Source organism: Lissotriton helveticus, chromosome 7 (assembly GCF_964261635.1).
Source record: "Lissotriton helveticus chromosome 7, aLisHel1.1, whole genome shotgun sequence".
Lineage (NCBI taxonomy): Eukaryota > Metazoa > Chordata > Amphibia > Caudata > Salamandridae > Lissotriton > Lissotriton helveticus.
Genome location: NC_136068.1, coordinates 394,740,499 through 394,755,742, shown reverse-complemented (window position 1 = coordinate 394,755,742; position 15,244 = coordinate 394,740,499). Strand labels below are relative to the sequence as shown.

Genomic DNA, 15,244 nt, shown 5'->3' with positions numbered 1-15,244 from the left:
AGACCATTACCACGCATTTTTTACAACACAGGACCCTTTACCACGCATACCATTACAACGCTGGTATTTACAACGCAGGTACTATTACAACGCATACCATTACAACGTAAGTATAGGTAAGTAAATAATATGGTAAAATAATTTAATTATTAATAATATTTTTTTAAATTAATACATTATTATTTTAATATTTATTATTTTAATTATTTATATTAATATTTATTTATTAATTTTTAAATATATATGTTAAAAATACCCCTGTACCCCAAAACCCAAACCCAGCCCTAAAACCTAAAAATACCCCTGAACCCCAAACCCCAAACCCAGCCCTGAACCCTAAAAATACCCCTGTACCCCAAAAACTGAAAACTGACCCTGAACCCTAAAAATACCCCTGTACCCCAAAAACTGAAAACTGACCCTGAACCCTAAAAATACCCCTGTACCCCAAAAACTGAAAACTGACCCTGAACCCTAAAAATACCCCTGTACCCCAAAAACTGAAAACTGACCCTGAACCCTAAAAATACCCCCGTACCCAAAAACTGAAAACTGACCCTGAACCCTAAAAATACCCCTTTACCCAAAAACTGAAAACTGACCCTAAACCCTAAAAATACCCATTTACCCAAAAACTGAAAACTGACCCTAAACCCTAAAAATACCCATTTACCCAAAAACTGAAAACTGACCCTGAACCCTAAAAATACCCATTTACCCAAAACCCAAACATAAAATATTTTAAATAAAATTATATACTTACCAATACTTACGTTGTAATGGTATGCGTTGTAAAGGTACCTGCGTTGTAAATACCAGCGTTGTAATGGTATGCGTGGTAAAGGTTCCTGCGTTGTAAAAGTTGCGTGGTAAAGGTAGGTCGTGGTAAAAGTTGCGTGGTAAAGGTTGTATACCACTCTGCAGATGTACTGTTGCAGCCAATTATAACATTCTATGGTTATCACCATAAAAGAAAACATTTAACATGGGAGGGAATGCAAAGGAACATTACTGTTGCCAATTTTGACTTCAGCTCTACCTATAAATAAAAGTTCACATGTCATGAAGCAAGATGTTAACCAATGTTAGCTATTTTAAACGCAGGTCTTCATTAAACTAAACATGAATAATACACAGTTAATAGCATTTACTTATTTACAGGGTAACGTTGATATAATGTAAAACATTTAACCCGTTGGCTGCTTCGAACGTTCAGCTCCAGTGCTGAATGTTCGGAAAACTGGTGGGGCAGCGTCGGCCAACGGACGTGCACTGCACTACCAAGGTAGTGCTCGCGACGACCGTTGGCCGACGGCAGCAGCCAACGGGTTGATATAGACAAAAACATTTCATAGGTGTAAGAAAAATGTGAGAAGAAGCCATTTTTAAAGAATGTTTTTATGATATAAATCTTCGTTCTGAAGAAGGTGGTGAAAAATTATTCCATTTTCCACCGAAACGCTGCGTCAACAAGTTTTTCTGTTTTATCAACATGTAGAAATTAACGCTCAAATATTGGATGTTTAAAAATCTGTGTATATTATGTAATTACTATTTTCAGGAATTAACTATGTATGAGATGAACAGAGACGTCTATGTGCTTGTTTTTTAACTTGGGATTTAAAGGTATATGAAAACTATTGCTGAAGGTTTTTAAACCAATAAAAGAACATACACATTGTTTTGTGCTTCACACTATATGTATAAGGACTTAGAATATATATATTTATAAGTTTTAGTTCTTTGGTGCTAGTGGATGTTCATTTAGTTTTTAAACAAAGTGCCAATTTTTAATGTTAATAGACACACAAAAGGGAAAATAACCTTTTTTCTAGTCTTGAACTACCCTGTCCCATTTGTCAAGTAAGGGTGACTCTCGTTTTGTTGGGAGTCTGCAAGTTTATCGCACAGTCCCAAGGTTGGAGTATGGGTTTCGGTACTCTGGACAGGTTGTCCAGACCTTCTGCGACCACTTGTACAAAGACCAGCAAACATATATGGGGCTGGAAATGAACATGTGGTGCTTTTGATGTTGTTGGGAAGGGCTGTGTGGAAGTTAAAGAAGCTTAGGTAATGTCACTAAGTGAAAAACATTAGTATGTGTTGCAAACTTTTAGTGCGCATGTGAAGATCATTACTGTTTTTTTTTATTTCCATCTCCCAGCATGCAATGGACATTTTGGGATTCAGTCAAGAGGAGAAGACTGCCAGCTATAAAATAGTGGGGGCCGTCATGCACTTTGGAAACATGAAGTTCAAGCAGAAGCAGCGTGAGGAGCAAGCAGAAACTGATGGCACAGAAAGTAAGCATGATGGCAGATCTCCATCAAAACATGGTATCGAGAGTGTCAGTCGGCTAATACTGCTATCCTATGTAGGTTGTGCCTTGGTAGCACTGTATGTATCATTGGAGTGAAGGCTGCTTGCTCTCAGCCGCGGCTTGTGCAGGTAAGAGCGGTGGGGCCGGGTGGGGGGGGATTTCAACGGATGATGAAGAGGGAAAATTAAATAAACGGTGAGGCCGGGTGGAGGGGATTTCGACAGACGATGACGAGGGAAAATTATTTATTTATTTAATTTTCCCTCATCATCGTCTGTCGAAATCCCCCCCACCTGGCCTCACAGACTCACCACTCTTACCTGCATGGGCCGCGCCTGCTTTCTCTGATCCTAGCAGAGGTCTAAGGAGGAAGTTGCTATTCTCTCAAAAGGATTAGTGATAGTTGCGTTCCTGAGATTGTATATAGAGGTGACACTTTACAACATAATTAGACACCAGAAACACAAAAAAACTGAAAGTTCACACTGGAAATGAATCACAAGAGGAATCTGGGTAGAACATTTTTACCTAAAAATGTATTACTACAACAAGAGAAAAAGTATAGTGGGGCTCCACTGTAAAAAGGCAACAATATTTACTCAAAATATACTTCTTCTAACAAAATTGCCATGGAAAATAGCTAGCCGATACCTACCATTTTCAAAGTCTAACATACATGAAAGTCATTTAGAGAGCAGCTGCATCCCCCACTTGCTCGATAGCACCCCTGACACTGCTCATGCCAGCCCTGGTGTCTGGGGTCAAAAAGACAACAGCAGGCACAAACCTTAACAAAGGCGCTGAGAAAACTGATCACTTCATATATATTTCACTCCTTCTCCTTCCCTTAGCCTTTCAGCTACCAATGGGAAGTTGTTGAAAGGCAATGGGTGAGACAAGGGGCTAACTATCTGTCATGTTGCCGGGTTAAAGGGTGTGTGATGTCACATCCACTACCACTGGCGATTTGGTGAATCAACATACAGGTTAACATCTCAGACAGAATATTATAACTCCATTGGTCAAAACATATCAGTTACTAAGATCAGAACTGGAATTGCTGGCTAAATTGATAATTTCTAGTATTGAAGAAGCATGCAACACACTGTTAAAGCAATACAAACAGATTAAAAAAAATAAAAAGACGACTGTGTCATAGCCTTGAACTTAGGTCGCAAGGCCTACCAATAACAGGTAGCAAAACTGGAACAGTGAACCGGCCCTCTGGCAATCAAGCTGGTCATTGGGTCTCATCTCTAGGCAAATTCCAACTGCCAAAGGCTTGAAGCATGGGTGTGTGCTTGCATCCACCCTCCACAATGTTCAATCTTTTCTTGGAGGACTTAAAATCCAAGTCAACATCAGTGACTTCCACACCCCCAAACTAGGCAACATAGTCCTTTCTAGTCTTTTGTATGCGGATAACTTAGTGTTAATAAAGCACACTAGGGTAAGGTTACAGTGTTTACTTAACATCACTCTGGAATACTCCATAGAAAATGGCTTGGCTTTTAACCTAGACAAAATTAAAACTATGTCAATTAACAACACAAGAAGATGGACCCCGAGCTGGGACATGGGCAGGATGTGGCTCGACTCGAAAATTGGGTCATTCACACCCCATAAAGAAGCGACGAGAAGAAAGTGAATGCACTGCCCATAACTCTCGAAAATCTGAAGAGGAAACTATCTGGCCCTACCCTGACACCACTTCTCTGATTAGTCCAAGCTCAGCTGCTGCCCACCATAGCTTATGGGAACGAACCCTTAAGAGGGATAGATGCCACCAGTTTAGACAACATCACAACCAGAACATACAGGACTATCTTTAATCTCCCCAAATACACCTCTCCGGGAGAGAGGTCAGAAAAGCAGTTGTGTTTAGTGGATCGGGTGATAGTGGGGATGCACTTTGGGAAGATCCCTTGGATAGAGAAGAAACACAGAGCTTTGGGGGGGTGTACTCTTCCCGAGTGACAAGGGCAACACTGGCATTCTGGGGCAGAGTAGCAGTGATAAGGGGAAAATTCACTTTCCCCTCACCTAGGGACCCTCCTTTGGCAATCCCAGATATTGCCCCACTTAGCTGTAGATCTCAAAGCAGAAATGAGAAAGTCAAAATGGTGGAAGAATAGGTGAGCTGTTGACAACATTGTCCTTTGACATCCTGATACATCTAATTGCACTGCCTGCACTGGAGGTTCACTGGGTGTTGTACCAACAATCGGGCCAAGAGCTAACAGGCTACTGATGGCATTTGAATGATGGCTCATTACAAAAGATGCAGATACAAATGTTGCCTCAGATCTTCACAAGTTATCAGCACACATCGAGAGGATACACAGAACTCTGGAACAGAGGAGATGGGAAACGCAACTAGGTAGACAGCTGACTGACACTGAATGGAGTTAAGCCTACATTAAAAAGCACTCAACAACTCGTTCGACAGTAGTAAGGGAAGCTAGGATTTCAATGACTTACTACTGGTTGCACACCAGTGAAACTGAATGAATGGGACAAGAGGAGGTCAGATGGTTGCTGGAGGGACTGCAGAGGCATCCTAAATCAACTCTAGCAATGCCCAAAACTCCAGAAATACTGTCGGAAACGCTCAACAAAATTGATGACATGTTTCATATCACAATCCCAGGATGGCAACAGACATGATATTGGGTAACGCCAACTTCTTTCACATCTGTGTGGTCTAGCAAATGGGGCTGCAAAACAGTTCATCGCCTACGCACAAGGAATAAAAGAATCCCAAAGGCATAGAGATTGGTTGGATGAGGCGTTTGATCTACTCAAAATGGAGAAAATCACATACATTTTATCTGACAGGTTGAAAACTGTGAGATCGACTGGGCACAGTTTCTAACTCAAATAAGACAGGGGTTTCTGGAAGTCACCTGTCCTAGATATCTCAGAGTGCTCAGGATAATACCCACATTGAAAGAAAGGGGACAAAGCAGTAATTGGGCAGGAGCATTAGCCAATCTAAAGGCCCAATGGTAGGACGAACCTAACCTGAGATTTTGTACTCAAAGTTAACCCGTAGAATGGGTGAGGAACTGTTGTGAGGGGAAAAGATCAATAAAAATATTTGAACCAAAAACAGAGGTTATTAGTTAAAAAAAACTACATTTTGCACTACAATATTCAAAGTTTAGCCTTTCTTTCTGTTTTGTGGATGATAATTATGGATGTGTATCACTGTATTCTCAGAGATGTATGAAGCCCTGTCTGTCGGTGAACATAAAGGGCTAAAATAACTGTAGACTTTGTGTGACTAGTGTAACTTTTCCCGCCTCCAGGCAAACAGATTGGGCGTCCCTTGTGAAGATTTCAGTCCTTTTGACCCTAATTATTACAGTCTGTGTGTTATATTGATAATTGGTTATTAAGTGGACTAGCAGCAGTGTGTGAGCTGACCCATGCCTGTGCTTCTTCCAGGTGCCGATAAGGCTGCCTACCTGATGGGAATCAGCTCAGCAGATCTCATCAAAGGGCTTCTCCATCCCAGGGTCAAAGTGGGCAACGAATATGTGACCAAAGGTCAAAACCTTGAGCAGGTACGTGGTGTGGCTTGAGGCAATTGTGAATTTGCAGGCCATGAATTGTAGTCCAATGAACAGATGACACCACTGGATAACCAAAAGCAGGTGCCCTCTCTGTAAAGACAAACCTCTGCAGATATTTCATTCTTAGTAGTAGACTACTGCCCGCAGCACATGCAATACCTGCAGGCACAATGACGATCTATAAAGTGTGGAAGAGCGCCACCATTGCAAAGTATAGATTGGTCACACCTATAATTTTGTAGGACTATGGGTAATGTTTCCCAATTTCAGCAATGTGTGCATGCTTCCCTAAACATTCTCGATAATAAAATAATAAAGCATTAGGGGCATAATGTACGAGGTCCATTTGCAGTTGCAAACCCTGTGAATAAAAAAAGAAAAAAGAACTTACCTGCCGCCCTTAAGCATTGCGCTCTTCTGCTCTTCTCCACTGCAGGCAGGCACAGGCTCCCAGACTACCCTGTGGACAATCTTTAAGCTGCTCTCATGCATTAGAGCAGCTTCAGGATAGGCCTGAGCAACATGAATTTGCACTCCCAGACAGACTGGGAGCCTGTGCCCACTCTTTCAAACCCGGAAACGCAGCTCGGGTTGGAGAGAGCTTCAGTGCGCATGACGGTTTGGCCGTCCTGAAGTGGCTGGTCAAACCGTCATGTGAACTGATAACACTGCCCACCACTCCCCCTCCAGTACTGTCAGCCCCTGGCCCTGCCCCCAAGACTCGTCACACAGTCACGTAGAAGAAAAATAAAATGATAATAAAACAGGATTCATACCCTTATTATTATCGTTTTATTTTTCAAATTTTTGAGGGTGGAGCCGCCACTGGACTGTTGTCCAGAGGACCATTGCCTGCTGCTGTATTGTCTTCGGAAACAAGAATCTTTTGGACAGTGGTTGCTTAAAAATGTTTCCTTTTTGAGAATGCATATGTAGAGACAGAGATCGGCTGTCCCTCAAAGGCCTCCATCACTGCAACCACAGCCTATCACAGGCTGTTGCAAATTGCTACCTGCCTAATTATTATGCAGGTCGGTTTGAGACCCCCATGTAATGGGGATTTTGCGACGTGACCTATTAGTGCATACGTTGCAACTCAAAGTTACAAGGCGGTTCCAAAAAGTCTTTGCGCAAATTGCACCGATTATTTGAGATCTGCCTGCACATGAGGCCCTGAGTAATGTAAAAAAAGTCCCAGAAAGGACCTCCATGCAGAAGAAACTTGAAGGCTAACTCAGATACCACTTGTTTATCTATCAAGGAAAAGCAAAACCTGTTCTGATACATATTTGAGCAACCTAACAGTGCTTTAAGAAGTGTAAGTTAACACTGGGAGAGACATTGAAACAAGTAGAACTACTGGTTTGTTTGTTTCCTCTCAAGATTGTCTGAGGTGCCAGATTGTATTGTCTTATCAATGATTTCTCAACTCTCTTATGCTCTTGCAGGTTGTGTACGCTGTAGGTGCCCTAGCCAAAGCAACGTATGATCGCATGTTCAAGTGGCTGGTTACACGTATCAACAGAACCCTGGACACCAAGTTAGCCAGGCAGTTTTTCATCGGAGTTTTGGACATTGCAGGATTTGAAATCTTCGAGGTAAATGTGCATTCTCTCTACAGGTAGTTGGCAGAGACGCGGGGTGTACTACAACAATTTCAGATCCACAATTTCAACGTACTATTAAGTCGGGACCTAGAATTTGGATTTACAAAAATTTAAGGTTACCACTATTTTGAATGCCAAAAAAATGGACCGGTAAATATGTAAATAGGGTATTAGGTATAAGATGTCCGGCTCACAGAACGTAGGCCTTCCCATCATCCACTGTATGTGAAATATTGCTGGGCCGGATCACCATAACCTAGCATCTATTCTACTTAAGTTAGAACACATTAGCACTAACTGAAATAATAACACAAAATCCAAAGCCATTGCTACCGACAATGTGTAGTTTCCCTACAAGTTCCAGGGCTGAGGGTCGAGCAGGGCAGATCCATTTCACGTGTCCCAACTGTGCCTCTAATATCTCATATGTCCTCTATTTTGCAGTTCAACAGCTTTGAGCAACTATGCATCAACTTCACCAATGAAAAGCTGCAACAGTTTTTCAACCACCACATGTTTGTCCTGGAGCAAGAAGAGTATAAGAAAGAAGGAATTGAATGGGTGTTCATTGACTTCGGCTTGGACCTGCAGCCATGCATCGACCTCATCGAAAAGGTAAAGAAATCATTGAAATGCGCTCAGCACACAAAGCTCGCCCTCTTTGACTAGGCAGCACTATCATACAGATGCTCTCCTCTCAGTCGTTACTGTTCGTGATCTCCAGTGGAGTGAGAGACAAGCCACCAGGAGCCTGCCCTCCCCCAAAACACCTATCGCCTTGCTTGACATGTGGCTGCGCTGTCACTTTTCACTTGAACCTGCCTGTCGGTGCCACTGGTTAACATTGGATCATTAATAATAAGGGTTTTGGAGGTCAAAGGTTAGCCAGTTTCCAACTCCTCTTATGTTGCCCTTGAGTGTTAACTAAGAAATAAAACACAGGGCCTTATTATGATAGCGATGGGCTGCCTGACAGGCTGTCAGCAGTCCCGACAAAGGCATTAGGATGCAACCTCCACCAGGGCGGTCGCAATGCTTATATTTTGTATTGTGGCGGGTGCCGCGGGCTGCAACACAAGCCGCAGTACAAAAAGAGGACACTACACATATGCCTGCACTATGTGGCAAGCACCATGCGGTGCCTGCCACATGGTGCAGGGATATTTAGGGGGGCACTCACTATAGGTGCCCCCAAAACCCACAGCTGAGGGCCAGGGGGACCCACTACAGGCCCCCAATGTCTCTTTCTGCCAGCCTTTTCATGGCGGGTAAACTGCCATGAAACAGCCGGCTGAGAGGGATATCATAATCCCTACGGCTGTGCCTGGCAGGCACCACCACACCACTGTAGGGATTGGAGTTTCCTCCGACGATCCGTGTCGGTTGGTCTCTCCGATCGCCATACATTCGCCCGCTATCCTAATGTGGCGGGCGGGAATCCCCATTCCAATGGCAGTGGGACCGCCACCAACGGGCTTTCGATGCCGGTTCCACCGTCATTGTAATAAGACCCTTTATTCGCAAAAAGTCGCATTATCAGTACTCACAATGCTAATTAGAGAATAGGTGTGTTTTTTATTTATTTAAGTAAGTAAGTTTATTAATGCATAGTTAATAAAAACCATTGCAATTGCAAAAGGTTATACAAATTATTAACATAATATTACAACATGATATATTCACGTTTGAAAAGGATGATAGATTAAAAATTGCATATTAGATCACTTGAAAATGCTAATAATTTTATGTCTTGCTCTAGCCCTTGGGAATTCTGTCCATCCTGGAGGAGGAGTGTATGTTCCCCAAGGCCACAGATACCACCTTCAAAGCCAAGCTGTATGACAACCACCTGGGAAAGTCACCTAACTTTCAGAAGCCAAAGGTGGACAAGAAGCGCCGATATGAGCCTCACTTTGAACTGGTCCATTATGCTGGTGTGGTAGGTGATTTAATGGCTTTAGTTGTATATGTTTCCAATCAGGTGTGTGTTCAATGAGGTTAACTCTGGGTTTATTATTGATGGACAGGTTCCCTATAACATCATGGGGTGGCTGGACAAGAACAAGGACCCCCTGAACGAGACAGTGGTAACTGTCTTCCAAAAGTCTTCCAACAAGCTCCTGGCAAGCCTTTACGAAAACTATGTGAGCTCCTATTCAGGTAAGTAGACTTATAAAATGAATGTGCTCACATGATCTGGGAGACTCCTCAATGGGATTATGAACCCCCTTCTGAGATTTCTGTGCAGTCTGCAGGAGACAAGTGAGAATCCTGGAGCAGTAGGCTCAATCTCTCATCCTTCTTTGGTTGACTCCCAGAATTTTTGTTAATGCTAGTTTCCGTTCGAAACTTTATAAATAGTGTGAGTGTCTAATAAAAGATTCTGTTAGAAGCTTTGAAAATCGCCTTGAAAGCTTGAAAGAGACTATTGCAGATGTTGTTATCATTCTATGTTCCATAACTTTATTCATCCTACTTGGGAGTATATTGGAGCTTAGAAAGGCAGACAAATGTGGGCCTCTTAATAAGTGCACCAGTATTGTGGCCAGAAATGCCACCCGCTCTGGAATTACAGTGACTAGGAGTACTAGTAACTCAAGTGGGTGGAGTTATCAGGGGATTACAAGTGGGACTCTGAGGGTCTCCTTAGAAATGTGAAATTATCCGGTGAATCTGGATTTCCCAGCAATTTCCCACTCCCCACAATCCTCCATGCAATCCTCCATGCAATCCCCTTTCTCGAGTGTCACCTTGTATGTCAGCTACTTTCTGCAGCCACAATATTCAGATAAAGTGGATCTGCGGTTTTCCTGTGGATCTTATAATTCCGATGTGATCGTGACTGCTGTAAGGGTTGCTTGGAAGAGGTGTGTCAAACATTTTATATTAATAACATTATCAATCATATATAGAGCGCAGCTTTCACCCAGCGGGCATCTTGGAGCTGAAAAATATCAGTCTAGAGAACTTCTATTAAAGGATTACATCTGAGGCTATTTAAAAGGAGGTACAGATAACAGACAGGCATCAGATTATCTCAATTTTCATGCTGGCCTGTAGGGTTTAACCTTTGTTGTAAAGACTTGGGTCATGTGCCCTTTAATGCCTTGTATAGTATACAGAGGGCCTTAAACATGCACCACTCCTTTACTGGGAGCCAGTGGAGATAAGGTGCCTCTAAATAGCGTTTCTCTAAAATAACAGCTCCCAAGTGCAGTGGATAATGACTTTAGATTTTTCTCCTTCTGACAGCTAGCTACACGGTTGCGCCACCATGCTGCTTTTGTAGCACTCCCTCATTCAGATTGTGTAAAAACAGCTAGACCGCTCACCTTGATAGCCCCAAGATGGTGGCTGTCAAGCGGTTCCAAGTAGAGGAATGTCAGGAGGACTGTTCCCACTGACCGCCCCCTAGTCTTACAGGTCATTAAAAGGTTGTTTTTCTACACTTTAAATTTTTTTATCTAAAGCACATGCAGTCAGCGGTCGCGCGACCATGCCACTTATGGATGCCTAGAGGATCGACACACAGGATGAGCAGAGTGTAGTGTGCTCGCAACAGTACTGCATCTGTGCGTGAGCTAGATAGGACGATTTACACTCCTACTTGCAGGACAGACATATAGGATGCATAGACTGTAGTGCTTTGAGTAAGATGAGTCGGGTTCCATTCAGTACCATTTAAACCCACATGAAATATGGGGGTGTACTTTATACCTTTTTGGAAGTCCTTAATGTTTATGTGACATGTATGTGGAAAACCACCTGCAAAGGGAGGATGAAGCCTAACTGTTAGGGCGGTGGGCTTCAAATCTAGGCAACCGGGTTCGAGTCTCAGCAACGACGCTCAACATCCTGAGATTCTGGACTAATCATGTATTCTCCACGTGGCTAACAAAAATGAATGTGTCCTCATGTAATGCAACTGGTGCTCATGTAAAGTGCTCCGATACCTGATTTCATGTCAAGTTCGAGCTATATAAAACTTCGAGAAAAAAAAGGGGGTTTAAAACCTTTGTGCCCTCTTCTTCCCCATTATCGTCTCCTTTCCTCACTTCCTCAAACAGAAAATCACCCATACATGGTATAATTTTGTGCCTGAGAATATGAAATAATAGGCTTAAAAATCTGCTTTTGTGACCAGGAATTCCAGGATAGAAGCTGAAAAGTCGCTTTTTTAACTTGAATGGAACATTATGAGTATCCATCGGTGAATCTGGCATTTAGTAGGTAGAGAGAGAATGTAAATGTTAATAGACAGATGCTAGGATATCTATAATTCTATAACGGAGTCTCTCAGGGTCTTGTCAAGTATTGAAACAATAATGACCAGCACATTTCTTCACTCTTGACTAGTTAGATGGCTATGCATAGGATGTTCATAACCTCTTGGTAAAATGAATGTGTTTTTTGTTCTATAGGGGATCCACCAAAATCGGGGGTCAAAGAGAAGCGGAAGAAGGCAGCCTCTTTCCAGACAGTGTCCCAGCTGCACAAGGTGGGCAATTGAGCAGGAAAACACAGTGACACAGAATGGCACATGTTAAGCACTGTGGATAGAATCCCCGAAAGAACTACCTCGGTCTGGCAAATTCCGCCTTATTGGCTTCAATATTTGGCAACTACAGAGGCAAAAGTAGACATCGGGAAGACGTGATACTCCTTGATTTTACTAACCATGCTATTTTTTCCATACCACAGGGCCTGTAACCTCCAAGTTTGCTTATTTTCATTACCTGTATGTACATTGTTGTTCGGTTCTGGGTAGAGGGTGGTTGAATCGCGGATGGAGAAGAGGTGGGACCATTGGATTATTGGCTTGCTTTTATTCAGTACCAAGATGGCCCTCTGGAGGCGTTTTCTGCAATAGAGAGAGAAGCTGTTAAGACTTGCAGTGATGTTTAGATATCTTACAACATGAACATCACTTTAAGTCTGTGCTGCTTCTCTTCTCACTCTTCACTGCAGACTACCCAGAGTGTGTTAAGGTGAGAATTCCTCTGGGTTGGGTGACTGCACCTTGTACAGAGAACCCCTACAGCTCAGCAATAAAGGTCTTCCTATTCATTTGAATGAAGTTGTCAGGCAACCACTTACCTTCCCAGGACCCAAAGGTCATGTTAAGGTTTAGAATGGAGATCATGAAGAATTCAGTCTCAGCATTCCCCAAAGTATGTCATTGCTGTCGCACAAGAAAACGTGGCCCCTACACAGCACATGTTCCGCCATATGCCTGAAAGAGGCTGCCTCTGGATCCACAAACGACTCTATGTTTTCTCTCTCTGGTCACACTGGCTCCTCCGTGAGACCATATTCCTAACCTTTACTGTCTGAGAACGAGGAGATAAATATCGACCTGAGGTATCATTTGCCTGCAGTCCTCAAGCTATCATTGTAGCTAGATGGGGTATCCTGGTTCTGGAATATCAAAAAAAGGGAGTGAAGAGGTGGTGCAACTCGGCACCGCGGTGGGCTAATCCTCCTCTTATGAAAGCATGGATAATCAACAAAGACCACCTGAAAAAAATTCAGTACATATTCCGATGTTGTTGGAATATACTCAGTGTGTTAAAATACCCCTCACACACCAAAAGGGCCCTTGGTGTCATGCTTCATCATCGGGGTCTTCCCGCCCCCGCTGCGGGACGGGGCAGTGCTGCGACAAGCGGCTACGCCGGAGCACCTTTTTATTGTGAGTGCTATGTGAGTGATGATGGAGTGAGTGTCAGTGGGGTCAGGAGTGATAAACAGTGAAATTAAAAGATACCTGGCCTGGTGTTTAGAAAAAATTATTTAATAGGCACTGGCTGGTATCGTTAAAAGGGGTGAGGCGGAGGGCAAGAACGGGTTACTAGTCTTGCTCTCCTGTGTGGGTCAACATGTTTCGGGGCGACATGCCCCTTCGTCAGGACCGGGTATATAGATCCCCCTGTCACTCACTAATGCGCTCCCACAGATAGAGAGTGTTATGTTTGATCAATGTGTATAGCTACACTTTATAGATACACGTGAAAAAGCTAGGTCAGTAATACTGATGATATAAGCTTTTTGAATGAGGAGACAATGCCCCATGAGCCAAGCTGGGCGAAGGGTACAGAGGGTCCAATCAACCCCCACACCTCAGTGCCATTACCACGGAAGCCACTGACGAAGGAGGAAGCACTGAGGTGTGGGGGTTGATTGGACCCTCTGTACCCTTCGCCCAGCTTGGCTCATGGGGCATTGTCTCCTCATTCAAAAAGCTTATATCATCAGTATTACTGACCTAGCTTTTTCACGTGTATCTATAAAGTGTAGCTATACACATTGATCAAACATAACACTCTCTATCTGTGGGAGCGCATTAGTGAGTGACAGGGGGATCTATATACCCGGTCCTGACGAAGGGGCATGTCGCCCCGAAACATGTTGACCCACACAGGAGAGCAAGACTAGTAACCCGTTCTTGCCCTCCGCCTCACCCCTTTTAACGATACCAGCCAGTGCCTATTAAATAATTTTTTCTAAACACCAGGCCAGGTATCTTTTAATTTCACTGTTTATCACTCCTGACCCCACTGACACTCACTCCATCATCACTCACATAGCACTCACAATAAAAAGGTGCTCCGGCGTAGCCGCTTGTCGCAGCACTGCCCCGTCCCGCAGCGGGGGCGGGAAGACCCCGATGATGAAGCATGACACCAAGGGCCCTTTTGGTGTGTGAGGGGTATTTTAACACACTGAGTATATTCCAACAACATCGGAATATGTACTGAATTTTTTTCAGGTGGTCTTTGTTGATTATCCATGTATCCTGGTTCTGGTCAGTTTTGCCATGGGAGCAACCAGGCAGGCGTTCTTTGTAAACAGCTTTTGCTTCAATCTGATCGTCAGTGACTGGAGATGGCCAAAGTTGTAGTCAGAGGGTAAATGTTTTTTTAGATCAATGGCTGCAGGGAGAACGCTCGTGCTAGGGCACGGCCAAGGCTGCAGTCTGTTGTGATAAACAGGACTAAAAACACAATGCCAATGTTTGGGGTTGGCCATAGTTGCACTCTGTTCAAGGGATTTGGGATGGGCATTGCTACAAACACAATGCCAATTGTTGGGAATGGCAAAGGCTGCACTATGCTGTTCAGTGGTTTGAGATAAACAAGGCTGCTCTCTCTTGTTCTGTGGTTAGGGTTGGCCAAAGCTGCACTATGTTGGTTAGTGGTTGGGGATGACAAACACCTTACTCTATTGTTAAGTGATTGGGGATGGACATGGCTGAAAAAAACAATGCCGATGGTTGGGAATAGCCAATGGTGGGCTCGTTGTTCAATAGTTAGGGCTGGCCAAGGCTGCATTATGTTGTTCAGGGCTTAGAGATAAGCAGGACTGCACTCTATTTTTTATTGGGTGGGGATGGGCATGACTACAAACACAATGCAGTGTTAAGGATTGTACAAAATAACATGGAAATTAGAAATAAGTGACATACAAACCACATATACACAGGAATGTAAGAAATTACTGTAAAAATCCTGAGGTTGATAATACAACAAAGTGTCTTCTGGATACTGTATTAACGTAAACATGTTTTATCCAATATGAACGAATTATATGACAACTATGGGAGGGGGTGTGAATATGTGAACTACTGAGAAAAAGGGCTTGTATTTAATTTATTTCTATTGACTTGAATCATTTAATGTATCTCATAAATCCACATACGTACAATTTGATGAATTTCCTTTGATTACCACAATAGGTAA

The 15,244-nt window shown here is 43.2% G+C and overlaps 1 protein-coding gene across 1 annotated transcript in view; it reads left to right on the top strand.

Moving 5' to 3' along the window:
* Positions 1–15,244, top strand: part of MYH7B (myosin heavy chain 7B) — a 114,840-nt gene that overhangs the window by 41,775 nt on the left and 57,821 nt on the right. The window contains exons 12-18 of the mRNA XM_078652244.1: positions 2,165–2,303; positions 5,771–5,889; positions 7,347–7,496; positions 7,950–8,120; positions 9,265–9,444; positions 9,533–9,665; positions 11,927–12,003. Coding sequence (XP_078508370.1) covers positions 2,165–2,303; positions 5,771–5,889; positions 7,347–7,496; positions 7,950–8,120; positions 9,265–9,444; positions 9,533–9,665; positions 11,927–12,003 — 969 coding nt within the window. The remainder of the gene's footprint in view (positions 1–2,164; positions 2,304–5,770; positions 5,890–7,346; positions 7,497–7,949; positions 8,121–9,264; positions 9,445–9,532; positions 9,666–11,926; positions 12,004–15,244) is intronic.